Source organism: Eretmochelys imbricata, chromosome 4 (genome assembly GCF_965152235.1).
Source record: "Eretmochelys imbricata isolate rEreImb1 chromosome 4, rEreImb1.hap1, whole genome shotgun sequence".
In the NCBI taxonomy this organism is placed as follows: Eukaryota; Metazoa; Chordata; order Testudines; family Cheloniidae; genus Eretmochelys; species Eretmochelys imbricata.
The window spans coordinates 121,208,848-121,232,459 of record NC_135575.1 but is presented as its reverse complement, the minus strand read 5'-3'; the positions used below and the strand labels follow the sequence as shown (position 1 = coordinate 121,232,459).

General features: G+C 41.0%; 1 protein-coding gene across 2 annotated transcripts in view; it reads right to left on the bottom strand.

Moving 5' to 3' along the window:
- KIAA0232 (KIAA0232 ortholog) overlaps positions 1–23,612 on the bottom strand; it is a 111,940-nt gene that overhangs the window by 27,213 nt on the left and 61,115 nt on the right. For both annotated transcript variants that reach the window (XM_077815877.1, XM_077815878.1), the window contains exons 4-5: positions 3,775–3,841; positions 1,498–1,579 (exon numbers count right to left, since the gene is read on the bottom strand). In XM_077815877.1, the coding sequence (XP_077672003.1) occupies positions 1,498–1,579; positions 3,775–3,841 (149 nt within the window). The remainder of the gene's footprint in view (positions 1–1,497; positions 1,580–3,774; positions 3,842–23,612) is intronic.

Below are 23,612 nucleotides of genomic sequence, written 5' to 3'. Positions count from 1 at the left end.
GTGAAGTTTTGAATGTACATTCTAGTTACCCCAAACTCTGGGAACATCTGTATAAAATGCTTGTTATAGCCACTGTGATAAGCTTTTCAAATATATTTTTCATTTGAGCCAAGCCATGGAAACAGCCTACTCAAATACTGCTTTAAAATCAAGGTCCTAAGCATATGTTACCTGAGACTCTCTGGCATGCACATCACAAGTAGGAACACCATAATCCCTGTATGTTCTTAAAATTATTATGTTATATATAGTTTAGATCAACTGTAAAATTATGGGATCCAAAAAGAGTCTTAAAAGCCACTTTAATAAAGTCACATTTCTCAATCCACCACCATGCCCCATCCCATTTCAAAAATAGCCTCCCACTAACAAACCACATAACATGCATATGATCTGCTTAGATAATAGTTTGTATTTGTTTGTACAGCATGCCAAACAAACTGTCTCCTTTAAATTAGTGAAGTTTAAATGAACATGTAGGGGACTGGACTAGATGGCCTCTTGAGATCCCTTCCAGTTCTATGATTCTATGTTTCTATGGTAAAAAGAGGCACTGCTACCACAGGTTTAAGTACACTAGGGCTTGCACTAGTTGCAATTTTTTTTTTGTTAAGTTTCACCAATGCAGACAAGTCTGAAATACATTATTTTCCTTAACTTTAAATGATTTCTGAGATTGATATTCAAGATATCTATACAGGGAATTTTTTTTTCCAGTGACTACCCGTTCAAATACACCTTTACAATTCTCTGAGATCTGTAAATTGGCACAATTATCAGTGAATGCTGTAATAAGCAGTGTTGAGGTCAGTTATTTGAACATTCAACTCACTATGTAAATTTCTTTGAATATCATTTTGAACATTAAGGTATCATAATTTTTCTCTTCTTTTTTTTTAAAAAAAGAGACATTGTCAACTTAATGACACTTTTGTCTGACATACTTTACCTGTTGCTACCTCAGTACATGAAAGGTTGCTTATAATTCTTTAATTGAAAGATGAAGACAAAATCTTCCTTCTTTCCCCAAAAGAAGTCAAAAGCAAAACTTCTATTGTTTTCAGTGGTACCAGCACTTTGTTTACAGTCGACTTCATACTTTCCCCGTTTTGTATGGAAGACAACACTGTCTTAAAGATATAATACCATAGTTATACCACCACAAATCTGGCATAGGGAAAAAAGATTGGAATAGTACATGAAACTACTTTTAGCACTTTAAGTTGTCTAGCTGATACAGTCCCTTTAATAAAAATTAGAAAAAATTAAATAAATAGAACACTACAGTTTAAAAATTCAATTCCACAAGTGTCAACAAAAATAAAGTTGGCCTTGTTGCAAATATATAAGGCACCAAACACCTAGAACACTACATGTGCAAAAGCGGACTCTAGGAATAACTTTAAATTTCCTGATTTTCAATAAACATTTTACTTTTTAACTACTGTATTTAGAAGATTTTAAGTTTCAAGTTAAATTAACAAAACAAAAACATACATTTCCACTTGATCCTTTGCTGTGGGAGATAAATCAGCCTCAGGAGACAAAGAACCCTCTAACTTTTTGTGAATCTTCTCCTCTGTTATGAAACAAAACGTCAGAAAGTTACACCTTAGTTTTAGAGAGAAATTCAGAAAGTTATTAAATATAAACTAAAAGTATCTAACAAAAACACAGGATATATTCCAGTAGTTAGATATTTACAATAATATATGGTAACCTATTACTACTTAGCAATAAAAACAATTTCATGTACAAAAACTGTTATAGAGTGTAACCTAACATTGAGAGTTTCTAAAATAATCTCATTAAGCCCCATTAATTTCACCAAAGATGACCAGGATGCAACTGTGGGCTACACTATGCCCTAGCTACACTCTTTTCCAATTCAGCTTTATACTCTACTTAGTTTGTCAATGTCCTTAACCTCTTTTGGAAATTCTACATGTAAAATAAAAAACTAATTGTCCATTTATTTAATACGTAATCGCTATTGGTTCCGGCATCTAACTGCTCATGTATATCAGTGGGAAAAAAAATTAAACTCCAGAGCAAGTAATGTAATTATTTTTGTGGTGGGAGGGAGAAGTGCAGAGGGGGGATTTTAGTTGCAAGGGCTGTGTATAATCCAGTATTCTGAATTTTCCTATGAAAATGTACAAGATATAAAAATGCAGTTGATGTACATACTTATCTTTTTTACTCAAATCAAAATAAATGGTTTTATATAATCAACAACACAGAGGCAGCTCGAGGGGGTCTCTGAAAAGCAACCCGAAGAACTCACTGTGAATGTTGAGCGTGTGCTCCTTTTCATGCTTAAAAAGAGTTATACTTATCCTGGTGCTCACAGTGATACACAGATGTTCTTATAAACAGTGAAATCCAAAGAGCATGACTTATTGTTTTCATAGAATATCAGGATTGGAAGGGACCTCAGGAGGTCATCTAGTCCAACCCCCTGCTCAAAGCAGGACCAATCCCCAATTTTTGCCCCAAATCCCTAAATGGCCCCCTCAAGGATTGAACTCACAACCCTGGGTTTAGCAGGCCAATGCTCAAACCACTGAGCTATCCCTCATAACATCTGAAATCATGTTTAAAACAGTTATATTTATTTACTTCTGAAAAACTGAAGCAAAAGAAAGTAACAGTTTAAGATGTGAATCAGGGTTGCATATATAAGTATGAAAAGAACTATCAAAAAGGGAAAAACACATTTACTTGATTTTAACTTTTTTGTTTTTGTTTTTGGGGGTTTTTAAAGGGTTTCTGTTTAGAAGTATTGCCACAACAGCCTTTTGGCTGCACAATGAAACAAGACTACTAAAATACAACTTTCTTGGTTTGTTTTATTTTCAGAGAGAAAAGTCTTATTTAAGAAAGAGTGAAATATTTATTAATTTTTATTTATTATTTCTACTTTTCATGAGTGAGCAAGACAATTTTAAATTGACTGAATGTGTACTGCTGTTGAATTGGTCAGAATACGCTACTCTATGGTTAGATGAATGTTCAGCTACTGTGAACTCTGGTTGCAGACTCTACAACTATTTTATGTAAAGTAGTACAAAGTCATTCCAAATGATATGTGAATATTATAGGACTGCAGAACTTTAGTATAAATGAAGATCAAGCGTTTAACAAGAGAGGTTTATGGAGAGAAAATAGTGCAGTAGTAGCATTTTGAGACGCAAAAGTGCAACAGTGGCACTGTGAGGTTCCACTTTTACAGTCTCAATTTTGATATCAAATGTCAACAAAAGCTTCTTCCCCTTAGATCTGTCCAGTCGCATTCACAGCCTCAGTTACATTCAATGTAGTCTTTAAATTATGACCTGACACCTAAGCAAGCCCACCTCATGTTAGTGGGTTTTCACAGACATATTTGATTGTTTCATAACTGTAATTTAGTAATCCCTTCTTAGTAAATGAGTGGTAATGTACAAAAATGAACAGAATCTAGCTCACAATCTCTTATCTTTGTTGAGGCTGCAATGTGACCAGGAATAAAAATTCACCAAAGCAAGCAAAAGGTACAACCGAACACACACACAAAAGCATATCTGTTCATAAAGGAAGTGCCATTTGAAGATAGCCATTTTTCAGGTAAAAGAACATATTGATAAAAGATTATTCATCTTATTTTCCAACTGTTCGCCTTATTTAAAGGGAGCAGAGTAATGGGACCAGAACATCTCAACCTGAAAACCCCCAAACTGTATACTTTACAAATGTGCTCTTTGGCCTCAAAACACGCAGTATAAGTCTCACCTTGCTTACTCTGAAGGTCTTTTAGTCTAGAGCAAAGCTCCTCCACTAAAGTTTCGATCCCAGAGCTCTGTACAATAAAAAAAAAAAACCAGAAGTGCAAATTACTAAAAAGAATATAAAAAAGAATAAGTATACCAAATTACAAATGCAATATAAATATCTAAGAGACAAAGTAGATGAGGTAATCTCTCTTATTGGAACAACTTCTGTTGGTGGAAAAGACAAGCTTGCAAGCTTTACAGAGCTCTTTCTCAACTCTGAGGAAGGTAATTAGAATGTCCAAGTTGGATATAACGTGGGACAAATCATTAAGCATAAGGGGTTCACACATGTTGTAGGAGATCACTTAAAATTAAGTGGGCAATCAAGAGATAGCAGGCAGTACAGTGTTTTACAAAATTGTTGTGATGAGCCACAAAACCAATATCTCTGTTATGTCTATGGTTTTTAGTGTCCAGCAGAACTATGAATTTAAGTTCCCAAGCTCAGCTTCTGAAGATGTTGTGCAGGTTTCTTTTGAGGAAGACGAGTGAGGTCAGATACAGAGTGATTGCTTTGTGAAAAGTGTTCACCCATGGGTGATTTGGCATTTTTAGTATATCGTTTTTCTATGAGAATTCATTTGAGAGTGTAGTAATTGTCTGGTTTCACCCACAGTTGTGGTTGGTGCATTTAGTGCTCTGGATGAGGTACACCGCATGCTGTGACAGGCATGTGTAGAACCCATGGATCTTCAAACATGTTATATGGGCAGTCTTGATCATCATAACAGTGGAGATAGGCCTGCAGGTTATTCATCTGTTCTGGCAGGGTTTGGTGCCATTTTGAGTTGATGTTCCTAGTCTATGGGGAGCCTGCTTTTGACCATGAGCTTGGCAAGGCTAAGGGGGTTGTTTGTTGTCCAGAAGAGTGGGTTTGGTAACGTTTTCTTTCAGGATGGGGTCCCCATCAAGAATGGCTTGTAATTCTTTGATGATACCCTGTATGGTAGAGTTCCTTTGTTGAAGCTGATTGTGGCATCCACAAAATTGAATCTGGTGTGGGAGTGTTCAAGAGAGAGTTTGATGAACGGCGGTGATGGTTGTTCAAGTTGTTGCAGAAATCAATGAGGGAGTTTAGGTCCTCTGTCCAGAACATGAAAATATCATTGATGTATCTCATGTATATTGTTGGTTTTGTGGTGTGTTTTTCCAGAAATTCTTCCTCAAGGTGGCCCACTAAGAGGCTTGCATACTGGGGAGACTTCCTAGTACCCATGCCTGTTCCCATGGTTTGGACAAATCCACCAACAGAAGTTGGAGCAATAAAAGATATTACCTCACCTACCTTGTCTCTCTCATATCCTGTAACCTGGGACAGCTACAACAATTCTGCAAACAATGTATAAATATCTAGTCAGTCATGAATTTTCTATGTTTCACAGGCTAAGTATGCATCACACTGCACCAGAAAACAGTTAAAATTATGCATTTGTTCCCAGGAAGAAATGTGTCATAGTAAGGGTCAATGTGATCAAGTGAAACAAGTTAATAAATATGAACATAAAGAGAATAGAAGTACTTGTGGCACCTTAGAGGAACATAAAGAGGTTTTCCAAATGCAAGGATCATACTATGCAATATACTGTAAAGTATTCGTGAGTTTATCACTTGTATACTTTTATGTATACACACACTATTGTCAATTAAGGTTGAGTTCAATATCAGAGTAAAAATCATATCAGTAGATCATGGAATTTACTTTAATAAAGTTGAATTACACTTTTATTGCAGGGTTTACCTAAAATATTTTTCAGAAAGGGATCATGTCCCAGCATAGTGAGGAGTAAAAATAAGAACAAAAAACTTTTTAAAATGAGTAAAAAGGTGAAGACGACTTTCAAAGTTCTTACTTCAGTTCAGGCCCTACCCTATTGCTCTTTCTACTTACCATGCCTGAACTAGCTTTTCTGTAAGTGATTTTTTCATCCTCTCTTTTCTCATGCTTTTATTATCCATCTCCTTTTTGATGTTGGCTTCCCATTATCTCCAGCCTCTTTTCTATTAGCTGCCTTTCCTTCATTACTCTCACCCCAAACTTTTTTCATTCCTTTATCCACCCCCTCCCGCCAACTGGAAAACAGTTCTAGAACTAGAGAAAACTGTACTACCAATGTTAGATGTTAAACATTAGAAGTGCAGCATATTAGTAATACTACCAGCAATCTGATGGAGTAGTATTCTGTAGTGTTCCAATGGAATAAAAGGTGTGTGACAGTCAATACAATACAGGATGCAAACCCACAGCCTGAAATGACCATTTGGGGGAGAGCAGAGCATGATGGTGTATGTTGAAAAATATTTAAAGAGAAACCCAATTGAAAGGGTCAAGTTTAGAGACAATATGGTATAGCAACTTACACTCAGAAGCAGAAGGTTGGAGTTGTAATAGGAAAAGCAACATACTGGGGAATGTAAGAAGCTATATGAGCAGCCCCCTTTACACTGTCACACTTCTTAAAAACACCTGTAGGTTGCTTTTCCTAATACAACTCCAACCTTCAGTCCTCAGAGCACTTGAAGTTACTGTGACTTTGACAAAACCTACTTGCCACAGCTACCACCACCATTTACCTTCTGAATTTGACCCAAACATCTTTCTAACCTTTTGTGTATATATGAATGTGATGTACACTTCTTTCCAAAAGGTACTACATACAGCACACAGAGGTTAACAAGTGATGAAACAGATGCAAAAGAGGCAGACTTGCCTGCATCACCATGTTGGCGCAATGCATTTCTTTTAAAAAAGATTTACATACACACACTCACTCCCCCCGACCTCCCCCATTACTTCTCAGTAGAGGAAATGGGAGGAATGAGAACATAAGATGATACTGATACACAATGAAGTTTTAGGGGAAAAGGGACCAAACTGAACAATTAAAATAGCTTTTCCATTCTGAAATAATGATGCTCATTTGAAAACTCATACTGAAGTAATGACTTGTGCTCTTTAAGTTCAAAGTTTAATTATTTGAAGTTAAAGTGACAAAGCAATTTTCTAATCCAGTGAACTGCAACTGCAGTGTTGAAAGCGCTAAATATAAAACTTCACAACATATACTTGACTCAAGATGATGAAGCGATATTGAACTTTAGGATATATCTTCTGTGTTTATAAACTACCTACTATTAAAAAAAAGTAGAACAGAATAGGATACTATGGATAACTTGTGTGGTTGCAGTGGCTGTCAGTATATACATGCACCATCTACAGCAGTTTGTTTGTTTTAAAAAGTAGCACAGAAAGAGCTGGTTTTGATTTCACTCTGCTCTCAAGAATGACTAAATGAAAAACAACCTGTGGCAACTTTATAAAAGCTAAGCAATTTAAAATCACTAAACTAACCGAACACAAATACATGTAAGAAAAAGATAATCTTCTTACCATTATGCTGAAGAAATGAAAACGTTTTGGAATCACACACTCAGTTTCCTCCTGCATCACAAAACTAATACTTAAATCAGCTGACATACTGCATGCTGTTATGCACAGCAATCCTATACAGCGAGCACTAGGTTAAAAAAAAAGCCTACAGTGCAGAATGTCAAGCCTCTAGAGATCATTTATTTAACTCCTCACTGCACTGTGTAAAACACGCTGCAGATTAGGAAAGTAACACCTCACAAGCCGTGCTAAAATGCTTTAATATTCTCTTGCAGACTGAGAGATGTATTTAACAAATCAGTACAATGTAAAAGTAATTTTCTGGTGTTTTGTTAAGGGATATGTCTTAGCCGTTACACCCCAAGCTTAGAAAAATCTAAAGTAACCCAGCTAGCGTCTGTTTGTCTCAGTAGGATATGTAATTATATGTATTTAAAACATTACAAATTATCTACCCCTGAAGTGCCTTGCTTTTCTTAGTTTTAAGCTCTGCAAGATTTATATTGGTTTGTGATTATTTTAAGACGTATTTATCCCAACATGAAATACACAGAACTTAATCACAATAGCATTTGCAACAATATTAAGTGGTTAACTCTCACAATTTCTGTCTTCGGGTGGAGTATGAAATATTGGAAGCTAGTTTAGTAGCTGAAATAAACTCAAACAATAATAGTCCCTCTTTTTCCTCCTTCAAGATCTGGAGGAACCCACCACTTTTAAATTTTGTATTTTTAGTTTTTCCCTTCCCCTCAAATCAATCCCTCATTTTCCCTCTCTGTTCTAGTGTCTTCCAGGATCCACTTACTCCCATCCCTCCTCTTTTTACTTCCATCCCAATCCATCAAAGGTTTTACTTTTTGGCACTCTGCCCTCTTGTTGAGGGCTAGACTGGCTCATATAAGGATAGGTGCCAGATTACTAGTTTGGGAGTAACTATGCTAGTAGATAAGGCTGCGAGTTTGTCACAGAAGTCAAGGATTCCATGACTTCCTGGGACCTCCATGACTTCTGCAGTGCAGCTGGCCCAGGGGACGCCTGAGCAGCTCGGGCAGCCCCATGGCCAGCTACACCAACCACTGCTGGGGCAGTCTTGGGCCACCTCCCCCAGCAGGAGCAGGAGTTTGGGTGTAGGTGAGGGCTCTGGGCAGCGCTTACTTTGACAGGCTCCCCGGAAGTGGCAACATGTCCCTCCCTATCAGCTCCTAGCTCCACCCACAGGCACTGCCCCCGCAGGTCCCATTGGCTGTGGTTCCCGGCCAATGGGAGCTGCGGAGCTGGCACTTGGAGGGAGGGACATGTCACTGATCTGGGTGTGCTGCGAGGAGCCGGGTAGGAGGTCTGTCAGCTCCCGCCCCTCCGCCCCACCCCCCAAGCACCACCGCCAACACTCCCTCAAGATTAGTCAGGGGTATATAGTACAAGTCATGGACAGGTCACGGGCCATGAATTTTTGTTTATTGCCTGTGACCTATCCATGACTTTTACTAAAAATACCCGTGACTAAAACGTAGCCTTACTAATGATGAGATAACTGGTTCTTATGATGAGATAACTCGTTCTGTGGATGAAGGGAAAGCAGTGGACGTGTTATTCCTCGACTTTAGCAAAGCTTTTGACATGGTCTCCCACAGTATTCTTGACAGCAAGTTAAAGAAGTATGGGCTGGATGGATGCACTATAAGGTGGGTAGAAAGTTGGCTAGACTGTCGGGCTCAACGGGTAGTGATCAATGGCTCCATGTCTAGTTGGCAGCCGGTATCTAGCGGAGAGCCCCAAGGGTTGGTCCTGGGGCCAGTTTTGTTTAATATCTTCATTAATGATCTGGAGGATGGTGTGGATTGCACCCTCAGTAAGTTTGCGGATGACACTAAACTGGGAGGAGTGATAGATATGCTGGGGGGTAGAGATAGGATACAGAGGGACCTAGACAAATTGGAGGATTGGGCCAAAAGAAATCTGATGAGGTTCAACAAGGGCAAGTGCAGAGTCCTGCACTTAGGACGGAAGAAACCAATGCACCGCTACAGACTAGGAACCGAATGGCTAGGCAGCAGTTCTGCAGAGAAGGACCTAGGGGCGACAGTGGACGAGAAGCTGGATATGAGTCAACAGTGTGCCCTTGTTGCCAAGAAGGCCAATGGCATTTTGGGGTGTATAAGTAGGGGCATTGCCAGCAGATCGAGGGATGTGATCGTTCCCCTCTATTCGACGTTGGTGAGGCCTCATCTGGAGTACTGTGGCCATTTTTGGGCCCCACACTACAAGAAGGATGTGGAGAAACTGGAGAGAGTCCAGCGAAGGGCAACAAAAATGATTAGGGGACTGGAACACATGAGTTATGAGGAGAGGCTAAGAGAACTGGGATTGTTTAGTCTACGGAAGAGAAGAATGAGGGGGGATTTGATAGCTGCTTTTAACTACCTGAAAGGTGGATCCAAAGAGGATGGATCTAGACTATTCTCAGTGATAGCAGATGACAGGACAAGGAGTAATGGTCTCAAGTTGCAGTGGGGGAGGTTTAAGTTGGACATTAGGAAAAACTTTTTCAGTAGGAGGGTGGTGAAACACTGGAATGCGTTACCTAGGGAGGTGGTGGAATCCCCTTCTGTCAAGGTTCCTTCCCCACTCTGAACGCTAGGGTACAGATGTTGGGACCTGCATGAAAAACCTCCTAAGCTTATCTTTACCAGCTTAGGTCAAAACTTCCCCAAGGTACAAAATATTCCACCCTTTGTCCTTGGATTGGCCGCTACCACCACCAAACAAATACTGGTTACTGGGGAAGAGCTGTTTGGACACATCTTTCCTCTCAAAATACTTCCCAAAACCTTGCACCCCACTTCCTGGACAAGGTTTGGTAAAAAGCCTCTCCAATTTGCCTAGGTGACTACAGACCCAGACCCTTGGATCTTAAGAACAATGAACAATCCTCCCAACACTTGCACCCCCCCTTTCCTGGGAAATGTTGGATAAAAAGCCTCACCAATTTGCATAGGTGACCACAGACCCAAACCCTTGGATCTGAGAACAATGAAAAAGCATTCACTTTTCGTACAAGAAGACTTAATAGAAATAGAAGTAAATAGAAATAACCTCTGTAAAATCAGGGTGGTAGATACCTTACAAGGTAATTAGACTCAAAACATAGAGAACCCCTCTAGGCAAAACCTTAAGTTACAAAAAAGATACACAGACAGAAATAGTTATTCTATTCAGCACAATTCTTTTCTCAGCCATTTAAAGAAATCATAATCTAACACATACCTAGCTAGATTACTTACTAAAAGTTCTAAGACTCCATTCCTGGTCTATCCCCGGCAGAAACAGCATATAGACAGACCCACAGACCCTTTGTTTCTCTCCCTCCTCCCAGCTTTTGAAAGTATCTTGTCTCCTCATTGGTCATTTTGGTCAGGTGTCAGCGAGGTTACCTTTAGCTTCTTAACCCTTTACAGGTGAGAGGAGCTTTCCCCTGGCCAGGAGGGATTTCAAAGGAGTTTACCCTTCCCTTTATATTTATGACACCTTCCTTAGAAGTTTTTAAGGTCAGACTTGACAAAGCCCTGGCTGGGATGATTTAGTTGGGATTGGTCCTGCTCTGGGCAGGGGGTTGGACTAGATGGCCTCCAGAGGTCCCTTCCAACTCTGTTATTCTATGATTCTAATAGATAAATTAAGCCTCTGAATTTGCCCAGTGCTAAATTAAGAGTTCTGTGACTTTTTTCCAATAAACCTACCTCTTGCTTACAAAATAGCAGAGCTTTATCCAGAGCAAATCAACATAGCTCTTTCAGTTAACTAAGGAGTGAGAGAAATCAAAGGCAGCAATCCTCAAGCACGCAAGATAAAAGGAGATGATTGAATTCACACCCAAACTCTCATTTGTTGCTACTAGACCAGGGTGGGCAAACTACAGCCCAGGAGCCACATCTGGCCCTTCAGACATTTTAATCCAGCCCTCAAGCTCCAGCTGGGGAGCCGGACTGGGAGCTTTCCCTACTCCTCACGTGCCATGGTTCTACATGGCTCCCAGAAGCAGCAGCATGTCCCCCTCTGGCTCCTACATTCAGGGACAGCCAAGGGGCTCTGCACGCTGCCCCGCCCCAAGCGCCACCCCCGCAGCTCCTATTGGCTGGGAACTGCAGCCTATGGGAGTTGCAGGAGCAGTGCCTGCAGATGGGGCAGGGTGCAGAGCCGCCTGGCCGCGACTCCGTGTAGGAGCCAGAGGGAGGACATGCCGCTGTTTCTGGGAGCGCCTTGAGGCAAGCACCACCCAGAGCTTGCACCCCTGAGCCATACCCCTGAACCCCTCGGTCCCAGCCCAGAGCACCCTCCTGCACCTCCAACCCCTCAACCTGAGCCCCACCCCAGAGCCCTCAACCCCCCTACACACCCCAACCCCCAATTTCGTGAGCATTCATAGCCTGCCATAATATTTCCATACCCAGATGTGGCCCTCAGGCCAAAAAGTTTTCCCGCCCCAGTACTAGACCACTCCTTTACTCTCTCTCCTTTTCTCTACTCCACTGCAGAGGACCTTTTTCAACAGCACCCACAGATGAACAAAACTGGTGTGATGGTTCAACATTTTTACTAGACTCCTGCCAGTGCTGTGAAAAAGTCTATATTCATGAGCACAGATACTACACTCCTCTGTCAAGAGTCTCCTGCAGTGGGTGAAGAGAAATAACTTTAAATATGAGATTTGTAGGATTTAATTTCTAGTTTAAACAAATAACTAATATCTCTACTGTAAAATCCCTCAAAGTGACCTGTACAACTAGATGCAATATCAATGAAATGCATCTGGTTGAAACATAACACTTTAGATAACTTCATGAAAGGTGGTAGGTTTCATATACACATTTCCAAACTTAAGTATCTGTTGATATTTTTAAGAGAGGAAAAAAAGGCGAAGACATTCTCTAAAGAGAAGAGAGCCTGCACACTTTTTAAAAATTGTGGTCTTCAATTAGTACAGAAGATTTGCCTTTAAAAAAGTAAGTCCACCAATTTGCTGCTTTTGGAATACTTTATATAATTTTAAAATGCCGATTTAACCAATTTTAACTCACAAAGACAAAACCTGTCTCTGTCAACAATTATCTACGCCAAGCTCCAGCCCATTAAAATGCAATTGTCAGAGTTACATCTGTAGGCAGGAGAGATTATATTTTGTGTCTTTAAGGCTTCAGCCAGGAGTTTTAAGAGACTGGGTTCCATTGAGAGTCTGAAGGTTAGCTGTAACTGCAAGGTAAGTATATCAGGGCCAGCAGACTCGTTCTAAAGTTTATCTGAATACAGTTATCATCCAGTAGGTTTAGCATGTTTTCCCAGAGTTTCTGATACCATGATGGTCACATCTCATGATTATTTCACCAAGTTTCTAATCTACAGAACTGAAGGTAGCATAAGTAAGTAAGGATATATGGCTCTTTATTCTCTTTTCAGCGGCTCTGTTAAGTAGTCATTGCCTATTTCCTCCCAATGGTATTATTTGGCTATGTGCCAGCTGACTGGGCTTACCTTCTATGACATATCAGTGAAACAGCTGCCTTTACTGAGAAATCTGAACAATTCAGAGCTAGATATTATAAAAGACATATTTCTAAAATTACTTAAATATATGTACAATATAATCTACTTAGCTAGCTATGACTTTGCATCTTGTTCCACATGAAGTAAGGTAAAGTCTTTCTTGTCCTGCCCTGAATTGTGTCCTAGCCTTTTCTTTGTCCATCATGTCTTATTTAGTTATAAGGTCTGTGGGACAAGGAACAAGTCTCTTCTATATTGGTGAAGCATCATAGTAAATTAAAGGCACTATATATTTTAATTGTTAATGATAATTATAATAGTGATATGAGAATGTCACTACAGTTTCCCTTTGGGTACATAGTACACTTGAAAATCTTAAAAAGCAATTCTTCACTTTTATAAAATACAGCTTTGAACAATGAAATACAAGTTCCTTGTTTCACTTTTTGATAGTGCACAATTACAGTGCACCAGATTACTTTTCTTGGCATGTGGCCTGTCACCAAGTGAAAGATTAAGCAGCTGTTCTGGGTGAATCAACTGTTAAGACATATGACCTGACTACAAAATGTGATTCACCCCAACTGTACATTTGTTGCTAAACTTACTCTGTCAAATGTAGACAGTTTGTTAAAAGAGTCAATGTTTTCATTTTCTTAAAAAATTGCTTACATGTTACAAAATACAAATTATACTCTAAAACATGTTTAAAAGTTTGAATATAAATGTAAGGCAAAGAATAGAAAAATGTATCCATATTTACCTGAAAATTTCCTTTCTTTCAAGTAGTAAAGTCCACAGATCTGTTAAAATGGGTATTTCAGCCTGCTTCCAACTTGGAGGCAGAACCAGACCAGTCAGTCAGCCACTGGCAGCAAGGGAAAGCCCTGACTCCTAAAGTTCCCTCCGGCTGAGATAACTTTCACAGCCAGGGAATTCAAATCTACTTTCCTATATCACAGATTGTGATAAATATAATTTGTGGGGAAAAACAACAATTTTCCAACTGCAGAGCACAGTAATTTCCACTAACTGACAATGAACCTAAATCCTTGTACGTCAATTTTCATTGCTCTGCAAGATGATCCATTTGTCTTCGGCTGGATCTGTGGACCTTATTATTTGACTAAAGTATTTTTTCAGGTAAGCACAGATATATTTTCATATTCTTTTTTGAAGGTCCACAGATCAGTTAACATGGAATTTTCAAAGCAGTGTGCCCACAGGGTGGGAGGTAGGATCATCCTTAAGACTACGGGCATCCAAAACAAGACAGATTACATATAAATAACTTCATCTTCCCCTAGTACTAAACCACAGAAAAGACTTCTCCCAAAATAAAGAAAATGGTATTTGCTAAGACTAGGTAACCAAAATGCAGAATTTGATGAACACATGGCTGACTGGCAGATTTCAATATAGGAGACATGACTGTCTGCCCTGAGGTTGACAGTGCTTTGATAATTGCCAGAAAAAGAAATATTTCTTGAATTTACTTAGGGAATGAATGTTAGGATAGTTGTGAGGTTCACCTGCCTGAATTAAAAGTACAATACTGGGTCTTGATAGAGAGAGAAAGCTCCCAACTTCAAATAAAAAACCCTTATCTAATTAGAGATGGTAACATCAGCAGGCCTACTCTAAAAGATTTGTGGTATAATGACATCTCCTGCAGGGCTTCAATCTGGGTAGTGCTGCAAGGAGCAGAATGAGATTTCAAGATTATGCTCTATAACCTTGCAGGGTTGGAATACAGTGGATGCCCTAAGGAAGCATTTAGTGCTGGGATTGGTATAATCTTCCTTTTCTTGAAAATGCTGAGAACATTATACTACAGAGAGCTGATCTTTTTACTTGGATGCTTATACACACAAAATAAAGCCCTGCTGGAGTAACTCAAGGCTATGTTTCACTGGTTTAACACAACAGTTAAAACTATGGATGTTGCACCAGCCAGCAGAATAAGTTCTATTTGTTGTCTTCTATTTTGGGATCCATAAGCCCAATATCTCTTCATGCAAGTACTCACTATAAACCTGTCTAGTTTCGAATGGCAGGACTGGTCTTACAGAAGTCTGCTGTTGCGAGACTGTCAAATATCTAATGCAAGGCAGCCTGAGACACATAGCCTTGTCAGACACTGACCGGGAGCCCTTGGACAAGATACCCTGGGCCTGGTGATATGCCCAGGGGGTCCAAAAGGGCCACTGTGCAAGCCCCTGCCATTGCGCCGGCCATGGCATTGTGCCCACATCAAGACATCTATGTGCCAACCTGTGCCGGTTCCAGCATGAGTATCTGGACCCCATCTCTGACTCTGAAGATGAGGACCTAGATGGCCACGGTGCTGAGCGAAGCTAGGCTGGTGATTGGTGCCGCGAAGATGGGGAGTGGTCCTGGAATCCGGAGTGGCACTGTGACGATGACTGGCGACAAGTCCTCAAACGGTGCCATGATGCCCAGTGCCAAGAATGGGATCTCCACCGAGTTGGGATTGGTGCTGGGACTCAGAGCGGTGCCTCCTTGTTGGTGCCTGTGAGCGGTGCCTTGGAGATGCAGGCGGACGCAACACTGCCAGCTTGCCCCGTTACGGTACTGCCTTCAGTGGCACGGGAGGCTTGTTGCGGAGGGCCGGGGACCGTGATGTGTCATGGCAGCGAGGTCCCTCGTGGCCTTAAAGGTGTCTAGGGTGCATGGTAGCCCCATCTCTTCACTATGTGTCTTGGGGAGACTAATGGCACCAGACTCAACTGTCCCCTTTGCACTGCCAAAGTCGATGGTGCTGACTCCAAAGCTCCCTGTGCCAGGTGCTCCTCCCTGGGACACACCCCATTGTCCAATTCCGAAGGAGTGGGTCTCGAAGGCGGAGATCCACTCCTAACCTGCTTTTGGTGCCGCTCCTGTGGCACCCAGAAATGGGACCAGTGCTGGACAGTTCCCAACGGCTTGGCCACCGGGGAGTGGCAGTGGCGCAGGTCTCTGTGTCCTTCCACGGTGTCGCTTCTGCCACGGATGGCACAGCGCTCCACTGATGAACTCGGTGCCGGGTCTTGCCACACCAAGGCAGATTGCAGTCTCAGAGCCACCTCCATAAGCAGCTGCTTTAAATGGAAGTCTGGTCCTTTTTTGTTCTAGGGCAAAACCCTTTACAAATCCTGCACCTATCAGCTTGGTGTGCCTCCTCCAGACACTTTATACAAGCGTCGTGGGGGTCGCCCGTTGGCATGGGCTTATTGCAGGACTTGCAGGGTTTGAACTCTTGGGACCAAGGCATGCCCCGAGTCTCCAAGGGGAGATAGGCAGTCGGGGTGGAGAGCAACGTTCCCTCTAATTTTTTCACATCCATGTGTGGAATGAATTTTGTTATGTGCACCAATATAAAGATGATGTGTGATACATCACCTCTATATTGGTGTACATAACAAAATTCATGTGGTGGGGGTGGGGCCAAGGGGTTTGGCGTGTCGGAGGGGACTCAGGACTGGGGCAGAGGGTTGGCGTGCAGAGGTGTGAGGGCGGCTGGGGATGCGGGCTTTGGGGTGGGTCCGGGGATGAGGGGTTTGGGGTGCAGGAGTGTACTCTGTGGCTACAGCGGGGAGAGAGGATTTTCCCCCATATCTCTCTCCCCGCAGCAGCACCACCGCTTGGGGGGATAGGGAAAAAGAGGCGCCTCTCCCCACCTTGACAGCTCCAGGGCTGGGGCTGCAGAATAGGCACCCCTGCCCCAACAGGTCTGTGCCAGGGCTGGGTTCAGACCGGTGGAGAGGCGCCCGGGCAGCGCCTGGAGCAGGTCCAGGCCGCAGCAGGCTGGTGCCCGGGCTAGGTTGAGGCTGGGGTGCCCCTCCCCTGGCCAGTCCCCAGCAGGTCCCAGGATGGGTTCCATGAGTGCCTGCACAGCACTAAATAGGCTGCTGCGCGGCCGCACAGCTTACAGGGAACTTAGGTGGAAGGGAAACCCCCACTCCCAACAGCTTACCACTAATAACTAAATACAAGTACAACTAACACTACAACAACAAACTGAAAGTCTAGGAGAATGGGAGGAGAACTTGCTAGCAAGCCACCACAGTTCCAATGACCATCACTGGCAGTAAGAAGGAACTGAGGTGGTGCCAAGTCAGCAGGGTCATATATTGAGTTCCATCGAGGCACCACTCCAGGGGGCTTCCCAGCCAACCCAACGGGTTGATAGATGTAGGTTTAATTTTTAGAAGGTAAACACTATACATTTTTAAAGTGATTTATTTTGAAAACTTTTCAGATTAGTTTTACAGCTATATCAGAAAATGAATGATTGTTTGGTTATTTCATTTACCAAAGGTAATTGAAGCAGATATTTATGAAGTCATTGGGAGGTGAACTATCTCCAATTCAACAGGTTAATCATTAATATCTGGAGGATTTTCTTGCCATGCTGTATTAGAAGGAGAACACCACCAGACAGACATTTAAAATTGTTTTACTTAACTAAAACAACAACGTTATGTATTCTGGATTTTTTTTCCTTCAACAGCAAACATATAATATTTTAACAAAACAAGCATATGAATTTTTGAATTTAGTTAAACATTCACATTTTTTAAAATCAGGTTTGTTTGTTAAAATTGTTTTTAACTAAGATAGTTAAACGAAATGTTTAAAAAAAATCAAATCAACTATGTCAGCCAGGTCAACACGAGAAACTTAAAATATTGGCTTTTGCAGCTAACACAGTTGTCTTCACCTTCATTTTCCTGTTTGTTCATAATCTGGAAAAGAAAAACAAGCTTTCCTGCTTTTTCAGGTCCCAAACTATTTCTCAATTTGGAATGAATTAGTCCAAAGGAAGAAAATATTCTTTCTATACCCGCAGAAGAAGCTACTGTTGTTAAAAGTGAGATTATCACTTCAACAGTCTCTGAATCCAACTGCTTAAGTGACTTCCACCAGTTCACTGGTGTGACTCTCTTTAAAACATTTGCAGCAAACATATATTTCTTGAATGGTTCTTATTCCCAAACTGGTTCTCTTTTGCGGCCTGCTGCCATTATAGGTTTTCCCTTCCACTGAGAGAATGATATAGTAGATCTCAAATCAATGAAGGCTACCCTCAGAAAGACCTCAAGACTTCTGGAATATGCTATTCAAATAGTTTCACTTTTGTTTCTACTCCCTGTCCCTCCCTTCTCACATTTATCTCCAGACTTCTTCCCCTTGTCCAGATCTATTCCACCCCCAACACTCCCAAAACTTTGCACTTTTAGAGAAAGGTAAGGGATTGACTCTGTGTACACAAATTTGCAGATGGACAATAGGGTAGAGGTCTGTTATTTCTCACCTCTATATATTATTTATTTAAAACCATTTTTGCTGTTAACAAGCATGTTATCTCTGGAGACACAAATGCACAGTTTGAGAACTGCAAAACTAAGCATCACTGATGGTATCTTCTAGACTGAGCACTGAATCCAACGGGGTAGATAGAAAGATTAACCTAAATAATCCTTACAGAAGCCCCCGGAATCCGATAAGATTGGGTCCCTAATCCATGAACTACTGAAATTCATTTACAAAAAACTTTTCTTAAATATTACATGAATATAGTGTCTCATACTATAGAATTAGAATTTCTAAACCCTCTTCCATGATGAGATATCTTTGAACTATAATGTATCTTAATTAAAACTATCTTTAGATTGCTTTTTGAGGGGAAAAACCTTTTTATCAAAAATTTCGATTTAAATAAAAAAATCCCATTTAAATAAAAAATTCTGATTTTTTTGATTTTTTTTTTAAAAAATCATTGATTTTTATCCACCCTGCCCAGCAGTTATTTTATCACATGTAGAAAACACAAGATTTTTTTTTTTAACTTTACATCACCTATCCACATTCTCACATGCACTCATTAACAGGTCCTATAAACTGTTTGGTCTTCTCCTGTTAAAATATTTAATACAGAAGATGTCCAGTCTCTATCAACCCTGATGAAGAGGAAGCCTGTTTGAAACCTTTCAATTTCATTGACTTGTGGATGTACTCTCTCCACACACACACACAAAATGGGTCCTGGAACTTCCCTTTCCGTTACAGATGAATATTTAAATATTAAGTTTAACAGAAAAATATATATGTATAAAATCTGATTTTCTACTAACAATTAGGAAACTAATTAACAATTATAATACATCCATTTTAGTGATTTATGATTATAAAATAAGAAAATAAAGAACTGGCAAACATGTAAATAAAAACAAAATAAATGTATCCAACTCTTGTTTCAATTACACCTTCCACTCTCAGAGACAGAGCCACCAAGCAATTCCTTTCTTGTTCACGGAAATGACATGAGAGATCAGGGATGCTGCTCCCCACCAAAAAAAACACAGCCATTAATGCTCTTTGAGCTATAAGAGCCAGCTAATCCATTCCTCAGTGCTGGTGTATATCCATAACTACAAAGTGAAATTTAAGATTTTAATAAGTGTCATTATGCAAGTCTACTGCTATATAGGCAGTGCAGAGACTTCAATGGTGGCTGGGGCCTGGCCAAGAACCCTGGCAAGAGCAGACGAGGGTTGTAGAAAGAACAACCTGTCACACAGTATATACTATAGAAGACATAGAGAGATGACTGATTCTGTACCCAGATTTCATACATCATACAGGGACATAAAGAGCTCTCACAGACTCCTAAGGCAACTAATTAAACAATTTAATGTTAGGATACAGACATTCAGGCCTGTCTGTAAAGGCCTATACTCTAAGAATTTAGGTGTATTTTTATCACTTAGCTAGTTATAGAGGTATAAAAGAAGGAAAGAATCAAAATCACTGTCTGCCGGTGTAAGGTCCTTCTCTTACTGTGACAGCCTGAGGCCCTGTTCTTAGGCTAAGGCCTTTGGCTAAGCAGCAGAGGCAGCCATAAGCTGGGAAGCAACCGGTCACATCCTTACATTCCAAACTAGTCACATTGAAAGAAGGTGCTAGCGGGCTGTTAGGAATAAAATCCTGCCCTGATAATGCCTATCACCTCCAGAGAAAGGGAAGTGCCTAGAAGATGTAAAAGGAAACTTAGTTTGATAGCATCCCCTGTCTGGCAAGAACTCACTTATCAATAGCTGCGATGTGAAATCCTCATTTCTGTGTTTGTTCTATCACTGTAGTCCCCATTTCCCTATTGTTTGTCTGTATAACCTCTGTCTGGTTCTGTGATTGTGTCTGTCTGCTGTATAATTAATTTTGCTGGGTGTAAACTAATTAAGGTGGTGGGATATAATTGGTTAAATAATGTTACAAAATGTTAGGATTGGTTAGTTAAATTTCAGGAAAATGATTGGTTAAGCTATAGCTAAGCAGAACTCAAGTTTTACTATATAGTCTGCAGTCAATCAGGAAGTGGGGGTGGGGCGGAATGGGAACAGGGAATGGGGGTGGGGAAATTGGAATCATGTTTTGCTAAGGGCAGGAATAGGAACAGGGACACAGGTAAAGCTCTGTGGTGTCAAAGCTGGGAAGGGGGACACTAAGGAAGGAAACTGGAATCATGCTTGCTGGAAATTCACCCCAATAAACATCAAATTGTTTGCACCTTTGGACTTCGGGTATTGTTGCTCTCTGTTCATGTGAGAAGGACCAGGGAAGTAAGTGGGTGAAGGAATAAGCCCCCTAACATCTTGGTGCCAGTGACTCGGATGTATCGCATCAGATAGGTGAGTGGCAGTCTGTAAGTCCCCCTCCCCAACAGTCCGCGCAGCTGCTTGGAGGGGGTATAGTGAACTCTCGTGATGGTAGTTGCGGGTTCTGGCAAGCCAGGGTAAAGGATTTTTTGGATAAATGGATAAGGATGAACCAGGGCCCATACCAGGTGCAGGGGTCAACCTGGGATGAGATTGAAAAGGAAATGGAGGAAGTGTTAGGGGACCCAGAGGGATGGCGGGTGGCTGAGGAGCCCACGCTCCTTTGGTCTATGGTAGTGGAAGAAGGTCCCTGCCCATTGGGACTGAATACCTTCCAGGGAAAGGAGGCACTTCACTCTCCTTGTGAGAGGTTTGAAGTAAGGGCAGCATTATGGGAAGCTGCCAGTAATTTTTCAAATTAGGTGCTGCTTCAGCAAGGGCTGCTGAAGGGTTGTAAATTAGTTAGGGGTGGTTAAAGATGATTTGGCACAACAAGGTTAAAAGTCAAAAGAAGAGTTAACAGACTACCTTTAGAGACTGGAGCTGGGACTTGGCCTTGAGGGAGTGGAAAGAAAGGGAAAAAAAAAGTTTCGAAATGCAAAATGGCAGGGTTTGCAGGAGCAGGTAACAACCGCCACTCTTCTCCCAGAGCCAGAATAAGAACCTGGGGATAAGGATTTCCAACTGTTTCAACTCAGGGAGCCTACTCTTGGCTCAGAGCTAACTATGTCCTTTTCTTCTTTTCCTCCTTCTTTTTCTCGGTTTACTTAATTTGCTGCTGATAGCCTATACTTTAAACTGACCTGACCGGCTTAATTGGTTTCTTTCCACCTCTTCCCCCTCATCTCCCCCTGCCTTTCCACACTTTGTTTTTCTGAACTTTTAATGGAGGGTACTTTGAATACTTATGTGAAATGTTTTTGGTTATTTTGGACAAAGTATGACAGAGGTCTGCTGTATTCCACTGGAATTTTTGGAGTAAAAGATCCATGGGCATCCATGGAGACAAATGTTTTACTACCTTTTTAAACAGTCTCAAGGTAAAGACAGCACAGGTTAAGGCAGCTGTGTGGCAATAATTGTACTTGGTGGCTAAGTTGTTACAGACAAATTGCACTACCTTAACAAACTGAGTGTTGGAGCCAGTGATTTAAAGAAGTGAGTGAAAAGTTACAAATAGCTTTTGCAAAAATTGATAATACAGGATTTGGAGGAAAGTAAACATTTGGGAGTTGTGGAAATGATAAAAGGTAACTGTTGTGAAGATGTTAAACAAGTAACAGTTGTGGTGTTACAAGAAGGAAGTTTTTGTTGAATGATCAAACCCAGTTATATAAAGGTAACTGTATGTGCAACTCTGTGCAGTCATATTGGATTGAAGCTTGGTAATTAAATTATCCAAGGGGGTCAGGTAGAGTGGCTACTACCACCACTATGCTTTACAGAAGCCTTTACAGCTATTCTGAAGGAAAATGGGCCCTTTCCCCACAGAAATGGTCTATAAGGGACTGCTGCAGGCAGCAGGCAGAGAAATAATCTGATCAAAATTATTTAACTATTGGGTAATGTAATCAAAATCACTAAAGAATGTAAGGGGTTTCTATTGGAACTTAACTTGGATGCCCCTGGCTGTGTCTAGTTGTACAAGATGGGAGTGTAATCGGGGTACAGTTGTGTAAAAGAGTAATCACAGTGGAAGAAACGTTAGGCAAAAGAGAATTTTGTGCGCGCGCATAGGAAAAAGAAAAGGAACAGGGGAGCAATGATGGAAACACTAAGCCTTGGGGTGGCTCTGGGGGATCGGACTGTCGCTTTGGTGGATGTGCATGAAAACTGTGGGCATGCGGGAGGCAGTTACACCTTGTGTAAAATTAATATGACTAATATAATGTTATGAAGGTTAAACTATATGGAAGGAATGTGCATTTTCCCAGGACGTGTGCAGTGTATATTGAAGGGGTAAAAGAAATGCAAATAAAACATGGTACTTAAATAAAATCCTAATAGGGCTCCAAAAGGAGCCACAATAGGTTGTGCTTTCTTTTTCAGATGTGCGTGTGTTTTGGAGCAGGAGATGAAAGTGGAAAGTAATCAGAACTCTAGTGGAAGTGGAATGTGTCCCTTTTAAGACAGTCTCTGAGCTGCTAATAGCTTTGGATCCAAAAGCAAGCTAGAAAGCCTCTGTGTAAATGCAAATTACCTAGCTGATGGGCACAAAGGAGCTGAAAATAATGAATACATCTGGTCAGCGAACAAGCTACTAGAAGACTCAGATTATGGCCCTCCAGTAAAGGAAGGTGAAAAAACAAGTCAAGCTTAAAAATAAGGGGAACTGGTTAACTTAAGGGGGGTGTGGGTGTGTGTGCGTGTGCGTGTGCGTGTGCGCGTGTGTGTGCGTGCATGTGCGTGTGCGTGTAGTGCTAAAATCTAAAGCTGTCTACTACCTGAGAATAAACTTAAAGCTTGGTACAGCAGAGAAACTATTGCAGACCTGGTCAGTTGTACAAGAGGGGAAACTGAGGTACACCACCTCATGAATTTCATAAATGACCAGTTTTCAGAGTAGCAGCCGTGTTAGTCTGTATTCGCAAAAAGAAAAGGAGTACTTGTGGCACCTTAGAGACTAACAAATTTATCTGAGCATAAGCTTTCATGAGCTACAACTCACTTCATCGGATGCATTCAGCAGTGAGAGGGGTAATTCACTAGCCTGACTATAGAACAAAGTAAGGACAGCCTGGAGGTAATTCTTCTGTTTTTCCTGCAATTAGCAAGGAAATTTGTAAAAGGAAGTGGTATTATTATTAAGCAATAATTTGTCCCCACTAGGGGGTGGTGGAAATTGTTTCTTTTGTTTTTCAGACACTCTACAAGTGGTGTCAGCAGAAGAATAACTCAGAATACCATGGATCTATGTTTTGTGTTGTTTGTTTGTGGTGTTTGTCTTGTTGCTAGCATTGTTGTGTTTTAATGAACAAAAAACCTCATGACGTGGGTGGGGGATGGCTTCAAAAGGCTGACCTTGGGGGGGAGATGTGTATGGGAATGCAAAATGCTCAACTAGGAGGCCAGCACCTGTGTAATAGCTACCATGGTACCTGGAAATGGAACAGCAACTAAGGTGATCCCCACAAGCCCTATGGAAATAATGAGAAGGGGAGGAGCTCACTGGGAATCAATGGAGGGGTGTGTAAAATTGTGTAAATCAAC